General features: G+C 40.4%; 1 protein-coding gene across 7 annotated transcripts in view; it reads left to right on the top strand.

Annotated features, from left to right (window-relative positions):
* LOC149143286 (uncharacterized) overlaps positions 1–18,782 on the top strand; it is a 213,532-nt gene that overhangs the window by 30,648 nt on the left and 164,102 nt on the right. For 5 of the 7 annotated variants that reach the window (XM_089447891.1, XM_089447892.1, XM_089447886.1 and 2 more), the window contains exon 5: positions 9,390–9,480. The exons of the other annotated variants lie outside the window; for them this stretch is intronic. In XM_089447891.1, the coding sequence (XP_089304017.1) occupies positions 9,390–9,480 (91 nt within the window). The remainder of the gene's footprint in view (positions 1–9,389; positions 9,481–18,782) is intronic. 7 annotated transcript variants of the gene reach the window in all.

The following is an 18,782-nucleotide window of genomic DNA, read 5'->3' as shown; positions in this document are numbered from 1 at the left end:
GGGAAACGTAGGGAGCGCCCCCCACCTTGGGGGACGCATCCCCATGGAACACTGGAATAATATCATTTTACTTTTATTTAAACAAATTACTATGTAAATATAAAGGTGTTCTTAATCTTTTTCCTTTGAGTTTTTTCTTAGAGTAAAAATCATACAATGAGAATGTGTTTTCTCTTTTTTGTACATGCTCCCATGTAAATCTCATCATGTTTCGTTTTTTATGGATTTGTAATGTTCCAGTGTTAGGAGGATAAGTGTCATTGGAGTTATGTAAGGTGTCAATAAAGCATGGACATGTCTTCTTTGTAAAGGGCCATGTGTCAACTTATACTCTCATTGTAGTGCAAGTATGCGATTGATATCTTGAAGAGATTTGGGACAGAGGATTGCAGGTTGATGTTGACACCTATGATTGCCAACTTGAGGAAGCTAAATGCTTCTAAGAGTGAGTTGATGGATCCCACTTCGTACATGCAACTGATCGGGTCGTTGATGTATCTAGTTGATATGAGACCTGTTACCCACCATTTTGTGGGTGATATCTCTAGGAGATTTTTTGTACAACATGGTCCTTAGCCGAAAGCCAACAACCCCTTGCAGCCACCAACTAGCTCATTGTGCCATTTCTCTGCCACCTGAGCCAACCATGTGGTCCCTCACCCATATATCATCATCATATGTTTGAAGGTGGGCCTCTCGAACCTAAAGGTATGCCTTGTCATTTGGTAATTGAGTATTGTAGTTTGCTTATCATGGACACTTCTGGGCATGGATTAATGGGGGGATTTGGCGGAATGAGTGGGCTAGGTTTGTGGTTCTGTCCCGTAGACCTCTTTTGGATGTTACCCTTGGATCTTAGTACCAAGGGATCTCCTTCGCCCCAGTAGCCAGGTATACATCTATTAGGACTGTGATATCTCTTGCAACCCAGATGGGATAGGAGATCCATCAGATGGATGTCAAGACGACATTTCTGAACGGGGTAATAGAAGAAGATGTATACATTGAACAACCAGAGGGCTTTGAAACTCATGAGAAGAAGTCTCATGTATGCAAACTGAAGGAAGCCTTGTATGGGCTGAAGCAGGCACCAAGAGCATGGGATGGTCGAATAGATGGCTACTTGCAAAAGATGGGGTTTGTCAAGAGTGATGTGGATCTGGATCTCTACTATCTGGTCGTAGAGAGCGAGCCGCTTATCTTAGTATTATATGTGGATGATCTCTTCCTGACAGGATCATCCAGACCCATTGAAGACTGTAAGAAGAATCTAGCCACAGAGTTCGATATGAAGGATTTGGGACGAATTCACTATTTCCTTGGGTTGGAAGTTTGGCAGCAGAAATGAGAAATCTTCCTTGGGCAAGGAAGGTTTGATACAGAAACCCTGAAAAGGTTTGGGATGGGAGACTGTAGACCTATGGCTATGCCAATGATCACCAACTAGAAGAAGATTGATGCATCAGAAGACAAGGATGTCAATCCCACCCTATGCTGACAGCTCATAGGGTCCCTGATGTATCTAGTCAATACTAGGCCAGATATTTGCTACGCTGTCAACACCCTCAGTCAGTTCATGGTGGAACCAAAGAGGGCTCATTGGGCAGCAGCCAAGCACGTTCTCAGGTATTTACAGGGAACAGTTGATTATGGGCTCTTGTACAACAAGGGGAAGGATATCAGGTTGAGTGGATTTACTGATGCAGATTGGGCAGGAAGTTCAGTGGATCGGAAAAGTACCTCTGGGTACTGTTTCAACATTGGATCAGGAATAACCTCCTAGTGCAGTAGGAAACAAAAGTCCGTGGCTCTGAGTTCGTCTGAGGCAGAATATATGGCAGCAAGCATAGCTTCGTGTGAGGCCATATGGCTTAGGAAACTGTTGGTAAACCTATTCAGAAGAAATATGGAGGCGACCAGGATCATGTGTGATAATCAGAGTTGCATCAAAGTCTCTGAGAATCCAGTATTTCATGATAGGTCGAAGCATATTGATATCCGGTGTCACTTTGTCAGAGATTGTGTCCAACGAGGAGCTGTACAATTGAGCTACACTCCTACAGGGGAACAAGTGGCAGATATCCTCACCAAGGCCCTTGGAAAGTCAGAATTTGACTACTTTAGGGAAAATATGGGGATGGTAAAGAACACCTTTCAGAAATAGTGTGTTAGCAACACGAATGAAGAGGGAGTTGCAATGCAGATGCAGTTTTGGGAGAAAGTACCAACAACAACATAGATGCAGAGGGAGTTGCAGTGTTGGGAGAAAGGACTAGCAGCAACACAGATGCATAAGGAGTTGTGTATAGATGCAGCGGTGGCAGTAGCAGAGTCATGGGCATCAATGTAGGAGGCAACAGTGTAGAGGATGTTGGGCAGGAAGGCCTATCATCAGCATAGGTACCGATGCTGGATGATCAGAGTAATACTCAGTGAGGAGTATTGCTAGAGCACAATGCTCGCTAAGAGTGTGTTGATTTGGGGTAGCATCGGATGTGCTCTAGCCACGAAATTTGGTGGAGAGATTGGGGCACATAAGATCTCCAATACCCAGAAAGGGTTTGGGCAGATTCTAAACAGATCAGGAGATATTAAAATAATTAATATTTTTAATGGAGTCCCTAAGTCTAAACTTAGGGCAAATAAAATATTAATGTGTATTAATATGAATCTGTGTTAGAATGGTCCAAAAAACATGGATCAAGCGAGATCTAATCTTAGCCATTGATTAGGGACTTAATCTCGACTGTTGAGATGTCAACAGAAAAAGTATAAGAGGAGGCTTGAGGGGCACTTGGAGAATATACCGAGGGAGACTAGTCAATTCAATTTCTAGAGCGGGGTTTGCTAAGAAATTGAACCAGTGGTTTGGAGAGCAGTTAGGAGGCAACAAGTACGGAATAGGGAGACGGAAGATCAGTGCAGAAGAGGCAGACGAGAGCGAGAGGAAGCCACGCAGAGGCAATAGAGACTGCACAAAGCCAGAAGGGCCTGCTTCATCCACGCAGAGGCTGCAGGAGTGGCGTAGAAGCCCAAAGAGATTGCATAGAGCTTTAGTAGGTTGATGCAGAGGGTTTGAGGCTGACGCAAAGGGTTTCAGGTCGTAGCAGAGGTCAGAAGGGCCTACGCTGGGTTTAGAAAAGTGTTGGAAGTTTGTCTATTTGTGGGTAAGCCAGTTTGGCACCCTGTTGTACAAGAAAATCGCTGAATAATAAAATCTTCCCTTGCTTCATCGGTTTTCCCACATTGGGTTTTTTCGGGGACATTAGTCCAAAATAACTGTGTCAATGTGTGCATATGTTTGGTTCTGTATTACAGTGTGATATCTGTGTTAGAAAAATTATATATATGACAGAGAAATGCAAGACATATAATATGCGGAAAAACACAAACACATAAAACCAAAGAGACACAGATATATGTGGTTCACCTAGTTTGGGCTACGTCCACCTCGAACAGCCAGTCCTTCCTTTCTATTATCCAGCAAAATGAAGAGACACAACCTACAACAGATCCACTCTAATATCCTCTGTTTTCTCTCACAGTCTCACCTCTCTGTTTCTCGCTCAGAGAATACACATCTATTACACAGCCTCAATACAATGCCCTCATACAAAGAGAGCGGTTGCCTTCTAGGGAAAAAAACCCTAAACTAAACACAAATTCTACCGTCAGATCATCTGCCTAATGAACGACCCACATTGACTAGAAATTACTATACTTTTGTAAGGAAAGTTTACATCTGTTTTTAACTTTTTAGCTTCGGGGCGCTGCTCCTGAAACCCTCGTTGGGGGACCGCTGGCCCCTGGACCCCGTAGCGGGGGGGGGGGATGGGTCCCCCCAAACGCCCGCCGGTGGGGGGGGGGACAAGTCCCCCCTGCACCCTCTCCCGCGTGGAGGGGTGTACAATCTTCCTGGGGTATACATCCGGTTGAAAACAAAGATCTCTAAATAATCATGCTCCACACCCAACAATCTGTAGCAATATTTATTTTAATGTTTGTTGAAGTGAATAACTTATGATGAAATATGTAGGAAAAGTAAATCAGTTGCTGCAGTGATAGAATTTTCACAAACACCTATCTGATGCTACAAAAACTAACATGGGAAATGTGGGGAGAGCCCCCCACGTTGGGGGACGCATCTTCATGGAACACTGGAATAATATCATTTTACTTTTATTTAAACAAATTACTGTGTAAATATAAAGGTGTCCTTAATCTTTTTCCTTTGAGTTTTTCCTTAGAGTAAAAATCATACAGTGGGAAAGTGTTTTCTCTTTTTTGTACATGCTCCCATGTAAATTTCATCATGTTTCATTTTTTATGGATTTGTAATGTTCCAGAGTTAGGAGGATAAGTGTCATTAGAGTTATGTAACGTGTCAATAAAGCATGGACATGTCTTCTTTGTAAAGGGCCATATGTCAACTTATACTCTCATTGTAGGGCAAGTTTGCGATTGATATCTTGAAGAGATTTGGGATGGAGGATTGCAGGTTGATGTCGACACCTATGATTGCCAACTTGAGGAAGCTAAATGCTTCTAAGAGTGAGATGATGGATCCCACTTTGTACATGCAACTGATCGGGTCGTCGATGTAATGAGTTGATATGAGACATGTTAACCCACCATTTTGTGGGTGATATCTCTAGGAGATTTTTTTTTACAACATGGTCCTTAGCTGAAAGCCAACAACCCCTTGCAGCCACCAACTAGCTCATTGTGCCATTTCTCTGCCACCTGAGCCAACCATGTGTTCCCTCACCCATCTATCATGATCATATGTTTGAAGGTGGGCCTCTCGAACCTAAAGTTATGCCTTGTCATTTTGTAATTGAGTATTGTAGTTTGCTTATCATGGACACTTCTGGGCATGGATTAATGGGGGGATTTGGCAAAAGAGTGGGCTAGGTTTGTGCTTCTGTCCCGTAAACGTCTTTTGGATGTTACCCTTGGATCTTAGTACCATGGGATCTCCTTTATTGACCTTTGGGTTTTAGGGTGGTACTACATGGGAAACCCCGATTTTGGTTGCGTGGTCTCGCTCCCTCATCCACACACATTACTCGCCTTCCATTCATTATAGCTCCATTCGTTATTCTATCCACCTGGGTCCACATTTCCCCATTGGGTCCATATAGGGTTGGCCTCCCCTTCCCCTTGCCCACACCTTGGGTTGGGCTTGAAACGGTGCCCCAGAGGTTGATGTAGCTGAAAAGAAAAGTAAAAGCATAATTGGCCACATTCAACAAGAAAATGTACCACAAAATGCAAAAGATGGTCGGGACAAACACATTTAGCATGTGTGCAAAAGCCAAATGCATGAGCTCTACCTCATACCCATGGCCATCACCCCAGTTTCTATAGGCCCTAGATGAGCCTCCTTTATCATTCAAGAACCCATGATTGTCTCAACCCCTGGTGGGAAATGAACCACCCTACTTAGAAGGGGTATCCACTGCTTTGCCTTACACATTATGCTCTTATCCTTTGAGCCCTGAGTAGTTAATCAAAGAAAAATCATAAAAGGCAAGAGGCATATGAAGAAGGGTGGAAAAATCAAGGTCGGGGTATCTCATGCACTACGATTGCTCCATCCTATGTATTATATACCCAAGTGCGGGCTTCCCTTTACTAGCTACTCTTGTACCCCGACATGTGGCACACGGTTGCCCCCTTCATTCCCTACTTCATTCATCTCTTTATCGCATGCCATCATCCTTTGAAGGATGTACCTTGGACATACTATCCCCTTTAAAGGTAGAAACCACCTAATAGGGTACTTGGTTAACCCCCTTTGGAGCTTGGAGACATTAGCACATGCCAAAGCCGACTATGGAAGGGCATGCCATTATGAAGTACCCACTTGTTGTCCATGGTTTGTAAGCGTTTTAACTTGATTTCCTTAAATGACTTGTTGTACTGGAAGGCTAGGGGGCGCATTGGATATTAATGCAGGATTGCAGATGGTCTCCATTTTTGGTTTGGTCTCCCTATTTGGGGTCCTAACCTGCCAGAGGGCTACATTGGCACATGTACGGTGTGTATAGAGAGCCATGGGCCTCCACAGCTGTAGACAACACTCCATGGATACCTAGATATGTTCAGAGATTGCTCGAGATTCACCTATTGGACGAGGAAGATGCACCTAGTTCACCATGCAAAGCTAACCCCACAGTTGTACCATGCACTTGGTAGATGACCCATGACTTGTATGCTAATGTGGCATCACCTACACCATCATCTGAGCCCTTACAAATGGTCTACAAGCATCTTCGATCTACTTGGAGACCCATGAGGTTACTTGTGTGCCCCCACACCCATTGGGGACACCACAAGTTTATTATTTGGAGAACAGGGGCCAACCCTTTATCCACTACTTTTGGGAGTCCTATTCATCATTATGGCACTAGTGGACTTCATCAGAATTCTTAGAACGCCAATAACATGTATTATTGATCATTCGACCTCTTAAGAGGCTTATTCTTTTGTTTATGAGTTAGTTTGTTGGGATTGTCACCAAAAGTTAGTTATTTTGCACATTATTTTATTCTACGGGCTTATTTAGGTCTAATTTGATAAATCAAACTCATTAAAAGTGTATAAATACAAGTGATGTGAATTCATTTTAGCATCATCACTTGGATTGGACTTGTATCTCTTTAGAGAACTTCGTTATCCTTCTTGCAGCACGAATTTTTGGAGCATGGAATGAATTTTGATGTTTGGATCATTTTTTCTTGTCTTAGAGCTTTTTGATTGGCAAAGTTTTGATGGTTGGATATACTCTTAATACATGTGAGTGCAATTTAATGTTATTCTTTCTTTCGATTTTGTCACATACATTGTTGCTGGGATTTCGCTATACTAGGGCTAATTTACTACATTCATTTACGCGAAGTTGTGGAAATTTTGTTTCTAGATAGTGATGCTTCATGTATGGGCTGTGTATTATGAGTGAATGTTCCTAGAGATGCTTCATCATTGAAATTCATCTTGTTAAACCATCTATTTTGCAAAATGAAGTATAAAGTTCTTGAACTTGCTCTTGTTGCTGCACTAATGCTAAGCAAAGCTGTCTTTGAGGTCTCGACATAGAAAATCCAAAGTCCATTGTCATAATTCTACTTGACTCCAATCTCCCCAAAAGGATTAGGCACTGGTCCTCCATAGGTGATCACCTCAAAGCTTGTTTCTTTCACCTTCCCCTCTTTTCTAGGCCTAGCCTACATAGGTCACATAGGGCATCAATTATCTCACATTCTAGCGATCCAAACACTTTCATTTTTGGTCCACATCTGCACTAGTGTGTCCTCAAGAAGCCCTCCAAATTTCATGAGATTCCGACAGTGGGATCTTGAGATATCGCAAGCCCTAGCTTGAAGACCGATTCTTGCCCCTGGTTTCCTTACACTAGAAACCTCACTGGGATCATTGCATTATCTTTCATTAAAAATTCTTTCCTTGATCCCCTTCTCCTCCCTGGTTAGGTCAAGTATATCATTGGTTGCTAAACCCTACCCCCTTGACCTAACCCTGGGTCCACTTGGTCTCGTGTGGTCCCACACGCTATTAAGGATAATTCTTCAAAGATCACTTGGAATCCAAACCTTCACAAGGATTTTAGGGTTTGAGAGCCTCCATTATAAGATACTTACCCTAAACTTAAACCTTGAAATCCTCCTTGAGCCCTTCCTTGAGAGCCTTCAACCTTGCCTTCCAAAGCAAGCAAGTTATACTTTTGAGCCTCTCTTGTGAATAGGCCCCTTAGGATCACCCCTCACCCTATCATTGGTCTATTTATTTAGTGGTCCTTATTATATCGGGTCTCCTCCTTTCGTTGAAATTCTGTAAAGAGTAGGGAGCCACAATCGAGGTGACAGTGGGCTATTGCTTGATTGTTTCCCTTATTCTGGTAGTAGCCCTTCAAGGATCCCCTTTTAGGACCCTTGCTAGTTTGAGCGGTAGCATGACCGAATAATTGTTTTGCTGTGAGCACACTCAACCAATTCATGGTGGAGCTGAGGAGGTTCATTGGGTGGCAACGAAACATGTGCTTAAGTATCTTTGAGCTACAATAGAGTATGGATTGAGGTATATCTGAGTTGGTGGAGTGCAATTGCGGCTACATAAATTCATAGTGGGTTGTGAGGGTAGTGGACAGGAAGAGTACTTCATGTTGTTGCTTCAACTTAGGATCAACTATGATCTCATGGTTTAGCAGGAAGAGCACTTAGTGGCACTTAGCTTAGTAGAGGCCAAGTACATGGCTATAAGTTTGGTGAGTTGTGAGGTCATATGGCTTCGCAAAACGGTCTCAGGGTTGTTTGGTTTTGAGATGGGGCCTATGGTGATTCACCGTGACAACCAAGGCTGTACCAAGGTTACAGAGAATCTAGTGTTTCGTAACAAGTCCAAACCTATAGATATCAGGTACCACTTTGTTAGAGACAAGGTCTAGGGCGGTGCTTTGACATTGTAGTACATATCCGTGGATGAGTAGGTGGCAGACATTCTTGCCAAGCCCTGCCCCAAGTGAAGGGGAAGTTTGTGTTCTACAGGGACAAGCTGGGGGTGGTGGAGAATCCCTTCCTTACTAAGAGGGAGTGTTGATTTTGTAGCTTCAGAAAGTCTTTTGCAGAGGCTTTGTGTCTAGCATGCAGAAAAATAAGTCCTCTTTAGGTGGTTGTTTGAGAGGAACAACTGATTTCTTTTCCTAAGTCTAACTTAGGAAAAACACATTAATTAATTTAATTGATTAATGTTGTCTAATTGAGCAAATTTCTAAGGATAAATATTTAATTATTTAAGTGACTTAGATATATTCTCAACCTTTGATCTAAGCGGGTTCGGATTTAATCCTAGCCGTCTATCACTTTGGAGATTGAAGGTTAGGGATTTTACCCAATTTGAAAGTATAAAAAGAGCCTAAGGGGAGGATGAAGACACATTTATTTGGAGAGATCCCAGCATAATTGTAAGAGCTAATTGCAGCTTTGAAAGGATGAAGACGTAAGAAAAGAGCTGCAGAAATTTATCAAAGTGCAGGGATTGGCCACGTGGGAGGCTGAGTAGGGTGTTTTGGCACATGTGAGAGAAGGATATTGCTGCTGGTGGAAATTTTCTAAATATTTTCAGGTTTATTTCTATTATAATTTCTGTATTTTTAAGGGTTAATTTTCCTGGCAAGGGAGCCCCTAATTTTCTAGAGAAGAATTTAATGAAGGAAACTATGTTTGGGCAATTTCTTCGTGTTTTTGTGCTTATTTTTTATGACTGATTTTTTGTAAAATTGCGCTGCTAATTTTCTGAGTTAAAAGTACCGGAGTATTTATGTTTTACAGTTTTTAGATTTTATTTTACAACAGGTGTTTTGGCACATGTAGGGGATGAAGATTGCTGGTGGTGGAAATTTTCTGAATATTTCCAGGTTTATTTATGCTGTACTTTTTGACTTTTTGAGGGTCAATTTCCCTGGTAAGGGAACTCCTAATTTTTGAAAGAAGATTTTAATGAAGGAAAATTTGTTTGGGGCCATGTCATTGTGTTTTTGTGGCTATTTTCTGTGATTGATTTTCTACCAAATTCAGTTGCTAATTTTCTGAGTTAAAAGTACTTAATTATGTATGTTTTAGTTTTCAGACTTAATTTTACAACGTAACATTTATTTGTTGAGTTAAAGTAATTTTTCGGGATAAAATAGTTGTAGGAAACTTAAATCTGAACCTGGTACTTAGAAATCAATGACCTTTGTCTTCTGCATCCGGTAAAATACGGAATTATGAAGAATAGTGAAGTCTTCTCATGAAGTGGTTCAAAAACTTGAATTGACTCTACCTGCAAAACAAACAAAACAAGTGGGGTTCTCTCCTAGTTGTTTTTCTTCACGTAACTATGTAGTTTTTCAATGACAGAGGACGTTAGTCTTGGGATAATTTTAGTCATCAACAATAATAATTAGAATTATAATGCCCAATACACATAACAAGAGAAAAATAGAACAAAAGTCACTCCACCAATGCACAATAAATTATACAAGGGTTTGCAATGAAAATGAACCCTTTATTTGTGATAGCACTTGTTTCAAATGAACAAAAACAATTTGCAAATTAGGAGAGTGGAATCTTTATAGAAAATTTTCTAACAACTAGTTAACGGGTAGCTAACAACGAGTTTGACTCTTACTCAATAAAATATATACTAATCATCCACATGTTGGAGACTTAGTAAATTAATTCATAATATATTACAATAAGATTTTTAGTTCACTCGCTAGGAGGTGAACTTGGACAAATTTCCACAATTTAGTTCAAGCATCCCTTTGCTCATGGTCCATTGCTCAAGTAGTTGGTCCATTGCGTCTCCAACTACTAGTCAGACCCTCTAACAGACAATTGACTTCACCAATGACTATTTTTGACTTGAATTTTTCCTTTAGTAATTCGACTTAGCCACATGGATGATGGATGTCCAACGTCCTTGACTTTTTGACAATTCCAACATTTGGGTATGTTGAAATCGCCCTGGATCTGAACTGGGTATCTCTCAGAATCTTCATATCTTGCCTAGCGTTGCATATCATCACTTGCTTGTGATGTCATGATGCTCTATTGATGCTCTAACATCCTTGGGAATTTGGAGAAATTGAGACATGGGCTTTTTCCCTCTCGTTCTGTGGACCAATTTTGACATATTACACATCAAATTTTGTCAAGATTTGTCCTTGTTAAGCTACTTGAAAGCCTATCCTACCACATCATCACACCCAAGTGGATGATCTCTAACTTGCTTGAGGATTTGCAAAATCTAAAACATGGGTCTTATTCCTCTCATTGAGTAGACCACTTTTGAGATCATGCATGCAAGATTCTGTCCAACGCTTTTCCTAGAATTCTCTTTTGACCTGTTGACCAAGTTTGACCAAGCTATAATTTTTTACTAGATGCTCGGATTGAAAAAACTTCCACGTGGCATGGCATCCTCTAGTCATGCTCTGCAATGTGATATTGGATTGACTTTTTTACCTCCTGTGTTAGCCTCACTCTCTTAAAAATCAATAATAAATCCAATTATTAAATTAAATAAATAAAATCATGAGAATTCCTCAAACTAAGGACTCTAGTTTGGATGAGAGATTCTCTCCAACTAGCTCTCCTAAATTAGTGTGTAAGTTGAGAAATTGTCTCAATCAAGTGAGTCTAAGGTAGACGCACTATCTTAATACCACTTACTCATGTATTTAAATGTATTATTAAATTATTTGAATAATGTGAATTACATGAGCATGAGAGACCACATGATGGCTCTCTACCTTTTCTGCCAGTTTAATTTTTGTGTGTTAATTTGCTGTGCATATGGTTATATGGCTTTGTGATTCTTCTTCATGTGGTATCATAGCAATTTTGGTTCTTAGGGCCTATATGAGTCCATCGTAATCCATGGTAGTAAGAGCATGCAGTGCAAGGTGAGTTTCAGTTTGTAGGCGATTTGATGGCCTGTAGGCGGAGAACGGGCAAGATGGTAGTTATTGTGGTAGGGTGAATTTCCGCAAAATCTCAGAATTTGTTGGGTGTGTGTGTGCTGTGATGACAATGGAGCAGAGAAGTTTCGAACGCTGGGTGATGATGTTGATGATGAGTTATTAATTAATGCATGTGGTGTGTCAACAGTTTTTTTTAATGCAAGTGGGTGTTCCGATTCTTGTGGTGATGGCGGTTTTTTAGACTTGGTTGCCTCCTTGTATTCTGCAGCCTTGTTTCTTAACACAACACACTGCCATTGTTGATGGCAGCAAGGGGCTCAAGTCTCAGGTTTGAGTCGTTAAGGGCAATGCAACTGCACAAGGAGATGGGTTTGTGAATGGGGCATTGGGTTTTGGTTTTACAGAGCAGTATCTGTTTGTTTTAGAGTATCAGAAAAGATTGAGGGCCCGAGTTATCAGTAGGATTTGAGATCTTGTGCGTATTCACGATAGGACTCCCTGTATCAAGATATTTTCCGTAGTCCATTTTCTGATCTTGAAAAAGTAACTGGTTCCAAACTTGACGTAGAGCTTTCCTCGGAATGGTCTGCAGTATTTGTTACATCTGTTGCTGATGAAGATTTTGTATACGCTTTCCTGAACTGGTCAAGATAGTTAGAATGCCTGTAGCTAGTTGCACACATATAAGGGCAACATCCTTTATCGAGTGATGAGCACAATAGAAGAACTGCATTATGAGGAAAGTCCATACAGACAGGCCAAGTTGCATGTTCCCAATCCTTTTTTAAGGAAGAACCCTGTGTCTCAGAAGAATTTGCTGTGAGTGCCTCTTTCTCCTGACCATGGTTGGATAGGTACGGCATTTTTCTGGATCTTCAAGAAGCCAAATCACGCCAGCTCTTTCCCTTATGCATTTTCAATTGCCACCTAGAAAAACCTTGAGCAGATAATGTCGAGAAAAGAGGCAGATTCGCGCAGTGCTGGATCAGATCCAAACGAGGGTTAAATCTTATGATTGTTCAATCAGTTTCTAAATTCATTATTCCAGATTTGATTGTTATTCTCCAAGCAGAGTTTGGGATCAACTAACATGGCCTATTTTCATTGTCGAAGCTCAGCTTGTTTTCCCAATAAACTACTCTCCACATGAGCTTGTACTGCCTAATTTTGCCCAGCGAATCGATGATAATGTGATAAGCCTCTACGCTGTGCGCGTAACCCTGCTGTTTTCCAGCCCATTCGAAGAATCTATAAGCTTGCATCCCTGCGTTTTTGAATCTCTTCAACACTTCTACTAATTTTGGCGATGCTTCCACCTTCGATTTTTGGAGGTCCTCTGAGACGTCGGTCGTCGGTGAAGACATGAGGATTTAGAAAGGCTTGGAATGAAAGGGAGCTCTGGCTAACGCACGAGATGATATAATAACTCTCTGTAGATCAAGATTTCTTCGAATAAGTGGCATAGCCATTATCATTAAATCAATCCCTGCGACATTATCATCATTAAAGGCCTGCAAATCATAGAAATTGCCTCCTGCAGGTTCCAGGTTTGATACATGTAGTGTTCCAAAGATTGTTGGGAGCCGTGGCTGAGACTAGGCGAGAAAACATTGCAATACCATGCAATTGCTATGACTGAGTGACAGTTCAAGCAAGTAAGCTGTGTTTTTAATGTAATATTTTTTCCATTTTGGATATTGCCAATCCTTCTTTTTTTTCCCAAATGCAACCATTTTTTCTAGAAAAATTCCAAGCAGAAAAGCTTTTCAAAGGTCGTGCTATCTATTCTTTGCGTGAATAAAGGTTCTGCTCCAAAGAATCCCTGAAGCTAGCCAGACGTACAACAGAGTGGACTACAATAAAAAAAATCTCACTGTGTCGATCATCGGTTTCTTCCTACAGTTTTGTTCTTATCAGGATGCAATAACAGAGCCAATTTCCTATATTGTTTCTTCACAATGGAGTCGTCAGCCATAACATCATCAAGTTGAAGAATACCATACCAGTCCATTTCGCTATTAATCTTCCGTTCTACCGCCGGTTAAGAGAAAATTATGCTTTGCCAAAGCAATGTGATACCTATATTGTTGTTTATGAAGAATCCACGGTCCCATGGATCCCACTGTATGCTTATAACACCCTTCAAGTATCGAAGAAATTGTAATGAGAAATAACAAAGCTTTGTCTCTCCCACCTTCACCTCGGGCAGTTTGACCCACCTTGTGGCTGCACTCCCTTGGATCATCAGGAGGATCATACTGGATAATCCAATCCACTGCTGGGATGTCAAGTCCTCGAGCTGCAACATCAGTACAAAGCAATACACCCGTCTCAGCGTTACAAAAATCAAAGTAAGTGGTTGTTTGTTTTTGTTGCTTTTGTTTGCCATGAATATCAAGGCATGGCATATCAATGTAGTTGAGAAGCTCGCTATGGAATTTTACTGAGCCAAGACTCTGGCCAATAAGAGTAAAGTGGGGATAAGTGTGAAGTTATTTGAAGTGGAATTTTGGGCATATTTTGTATTTTGAGTGATAAGGTGAAAGTATTTTTGAACTTTGGAGTGATAAGGTGTGACTTATAAATCTTTGGAGTGATAAGGTTGTAACTTGCGGTTTGAAAAGTTCTTTTTATTTTTGAAGACAATTTGACGCTAAGGAGTTCTCAGTCTGTGCTTGAGACACTTCACTGAAGATATTGTCATGATGATGTATATTGAAGGTTAATAAAAACATCTCTTTTTGTGGTGATCGTGTCCTAGATCTGCCCGAAATTGAATAAGGGGATCATAGGTACACTCTGTGTCGTGAATGTGCTTGCATGATTTGAGTCAAATTTGTAAAACACTCTCTTTATTATGCTTAAACAAAACAACTACATGCACATAAGAAAGTTTACATATACAAGTCATCGATCAAGCTCCTGAAATCAAAGCTCCCATAATCAATTAAGTTCATAAGCACAAAGCGTCACATCATCGACTTGATAAAAGTAATATTCTGTTAGCCTCACTCTTTTAAAAATCAATAATAAATCCAATTATTAAATTAAATCATGAGAATTCCTCAAACCAAGGATTCTAGTTTGGATGAGAGATTCTCTCCAACTAGCTCTCCAAAATTAGTGTGTAAGTTGAGAAATCCAAGTGAGTCTAAGATAGACGCACTATCTTAAGACCACTTTTTGAATAAGAGAGAATTACATGAGCATGAGAGACCACATGATGGCTCTTTGTGTTTTCTGCCAGTTTAATGTTTGTGAGTTAATTTGCTGTGCATATGATTATATGGCTGTGTGATTTTTCTTCATGTGGTATCGGAGCTGCTTTACAAATTCAGGTGAAATGTCTTTTGTTTCTTCAGTACTTTGTCCAAATTGATTACTTTGCCATAAATGACTACAACTATATGAAGCCATGTTGGCCTTCTTATGGCAAAAGAAAAACAAACATGAATGCTTAGGAATCTTAATACTACAGATTAGCGTTTTGTAACTAGGAACAGGAACAAAGCTCAAATACTCTTACAGAGGTAAAATGATTTTAATCAGTGCTTTTTAAATCCGTGAGTTATGTCAATAGAGCTGCCAGTTTATGTTGAACTTGCTCAGCGGTGAGACGTGGAGACATTTTGGGGAGGGTTTCCTCGGAGCCATCAGCAAGTATTCGTGCCAAGACCGGGATTTCATATTGGTATGCCTTCTCCCACTGGGGATTTGTGGAGATGTTCCTCACCTCAAGTTCGAAGTTGGTGAGAGAATGATTGCCGCCAATCATGAATGCAGTCTGTAGCTTTTCCTTGAGCACGTCATAGAGGCAACATTCTTTCTTACTCTAGAGCACCAGTTTCCTCCTTGGAACGGGTGTTGGGTTTGAATCGCTTAAGCTTCTGGTTATCAAGTGCGTACGATTCGGGGTAACAGTGAGCGAAGGGAATGGTGTTCTCAACAAGAGAGTTCTACCCACAAGGCCTGCCATATTTTCTTGTATATGGTCTGGACATTATCTGGGAATCTATGCGCTGGTGATAAATCTTCCTTTAGAAATAAGTGATTACATCCAAAGATCAATTCAACCATCGATTTGCACATTCCACTGTGGCGCCACTTACTATCCTTGGCAAGGTTGAGAAGCAGAAAATCAACTCTATTTTTGTCGGTGGCAGGCAACACTATAGATTTGCATGCCACGGAGCCTTGCAGCGTGTGCAGAATAACCTATTGCAGCATTTCCACGTCCTCCACATCAAAGGATCCAAGCGCACAATCGTATAACGTTTCCTTCACAGTGAATTGTGAGTCTGGTCTTATATATTTATCTCTATGCAGACGGGAGCACTCTAGGAACAGAATTAAAGTCGAGGAAGGATACGGTGCTAGCGGATGCTTCAAGGAGTCACTTATTGCGTGCCATAGACGTGCGCCTTATGACATTACACCATGAATTAAAAGTAGCTTTAGCTCGTGCTACTGCTGCTGGATTTTCAGTTGGACAAATGGATAATCTCATGGCTTTTTCTGAACTCTTTGGAGCAAATCGCTTAAGGGAAGCATGTGCCAAGTTTGTGGTCTCATGTCAACAAAGAGAGCAACAAGTCTCCCCGCGGATAGACAGTACACATAAAACATTGTCTGGCCCCTTCTCAAAATACGAAGACAAAAATTCAAACCCTGCTGGATTGGTACCACGCCTGCGGAATTATTTACAACCGCAATGGTGCCTAGAACGAGATCATTTTTCCATCTCTTGATATACATTTAGAGGAATCATAGTTGTTTGTATAGATCCCATTTTTCTTGATGCATACTACTGTTCAAATATTTTGATGGAGGTTGCGTTGAAATCCAAAAGGAAAAGGAGTAAATAATCATTGCGTGGAGTGGAGGAACGTGTGCCAATACAAGTGTTGAAGAGAGAAGCACCCAGTGGAATCTGCAGTGATTAACAATTAAAGGAGGTATATTTTGTTTTTAAGTGGAGTGATAAGGTTATGAAAGCATTTTTTAAAGATTTGTAATCATGATAAAGTCTTTTTTTTTTTTTTTTTCTATTTAAGACTAACCTAAGTACCCACGGGGGATTTGAACCGGTGACCTATCGTAAGGAGTGCCTTAACAGCGCACCCATTCACCGTCAATCCAAAGCCCCATGGGTTGTAATCATGATAAAGTTATTGGAGTCATAAGATGCATATTAAAGTTTTGGAGAGATAAGTGTGTATTTTTTTTAGTGTGGAGTGACAAGTGAGTTTTTTATAAAGTAAGGGCTTATTTCCTTGTAATGGAGTGATAAGGTGTATTTGTTAAGGAGGTCATTTTCATATTTTGTTGAAGAAAGCAGGTGAGTCATTTTTGAAGACAAATTGTTTTCAAGGAGTTCTCATTGTTTGAGAAATTTCATTCACAATGTTGTGAAGGTGAAGATTGATGTACTTCAATATTTAATAAAGACATAATTTTTGTGGTGTTTGTGTCCTAGATCCGCCCGAAATTGAATAAGGGGATCTTAGGTACACTGTGTGCAATGAATGCGTGTGCATGACTTGTGTTCAAATTATCTCTTTGTCTTATGCTTAAAACAACTACATGCACATAAGTACACAAGCACAAAGTGTCACATCATCGATTTGATAAAAGTAATATTCTGCAACAACATTTCACAACAGCTAATTCACGCCATCAAATTAAGGACGCTACAAAATCAAGCATTTCAAGTCAAGACATTTCTGCATCAACATCCAATCAAGCTGTCATCTACATCAACAAATTTTTTGCAGCAATTCAACAACAATTTTTTGGCAATTGCATTTGCACCATTTTTTTTAATAAGCTCAATAAAAACCTGTAACTTGCAAATCATAATTTGTAAGTTGAATTGTAATCAAAGTCAAATTCAGTTGAATTGTAAGGGTGCATTCTCGTTGTAACCGACACCCTAATTTGAATTGTTAAAGTGAATACATTATGTCAAGTAAGTCTTCAACTGAGTCATCAAGATTGAACTTGTCATTTGTCTCTTGGGTGCCTTTTCGACAGTTTTCGACACCCATCATTTTTCAGCACATTCAGTGCATCACTAAGTGCAGTAATCACCCAAGAGTTCAAGACAACAAGTGTTTAAAGCAAGTACAACAATCATCAACAAGCGAGCATGTCATTAAAAAAAATCAAACAAACAAGAATTTCAAGTAAAAACAATCAAGCAAGCGAGCGTGTTCATAAAATAATCAAGCAAGCAATCATCATCAAATGAGCGTGACTTCTAATCTTCAAGTAAGCATCAAAACAAGCATGTGTCTATAGCAAGCACACTAAGATCAAGCGAGTGTGTCAAGTAACCAAATCAAGTACAACAGTTCAACGCACAACAAGCGAGCTTGTGTAAAGTTCATTACAACATTCATAAAGTTCCTTTCAAGCAAAGTGATCGTCATCAAGCGAGCGTCAAGTCAACAATTCAAGCAAGTGTTTAAAGCATCAACAATCAACAAACAATACAAGTGAGCTTGCCATTTTAGTAATCAACTCAAGTGCGCAATTTTCAAGCACGACTTCTACACCAAGCGAGCTTGACTTCAAAGTAAGCAAGACAACATGGCGACACACATTCAGTTGTCCCAAATTATTAACAATTTAATGGTATCATCATTCGGTGACATGGTGCACATCAGTGAAACCACTCTTGTTGACATTCAAGTGCATATTCAACATGCACATGAAATGATTGAGTTCCTTCAATTGGAGTCACAACTGCAGAGAAATGAGTTGCAAGAGAAGCATGTTGCTTCCAAGTCTTTGACCAATCCAAAGACAACTGATAATTCGACTTCATTCATCCACCCAGCGTCAAGTGTTGAAGTTGTTCCAGTTCAACTTTCTTCCAAACCCATCATCAATTCATGGGAAGAAATTCAAAGTAATTGAAATCGACGTGGCTTAAGGATGTCAAAGATAACGACAACTTACATATCCCTGATTATTCAAAGCCCATTCAGTTCGTCAGTGCCGGATTACTTGAACAAATCACCTCAACAAGTTCTCAGCAACCTGTAGACCGACACCAATGCACACAAACTGAAAGTGCAGACAAACAAAAATGCATGCAAACTCAATTTGCGGACAAACCAAAATGTTCTCATTGTCAAAGAACTAGTCATCTGGAAGATCAGTGTTTTGATCTCCATCCTTGTAGCCATTATGGCAAGTCCAATCATACATCAAAGAAATGCTGCAAACAAGACCAACCTGCCAGATTGAAGATAAATTATTCATGGATTGATCCCTGTGAATGGTCATCCAC

This window comes from Pinus tabuliformis, chromosome X, assembly GCF_031772625.1.
Source record: "Pinus tabuliformis cultivar Carrire ecotype Pingquan chromosome X, CPIR1, whole genome shotgun sequence".
NCBI lineage: Eukaryota > Viridiplantae > Streptophyta > Pinopsida > Pinales > Pinaceae > Pinus > Pinus tabuliformis.
This window is presented reverse-complemented; position numbering and strand designations above follow the sequence as displayed.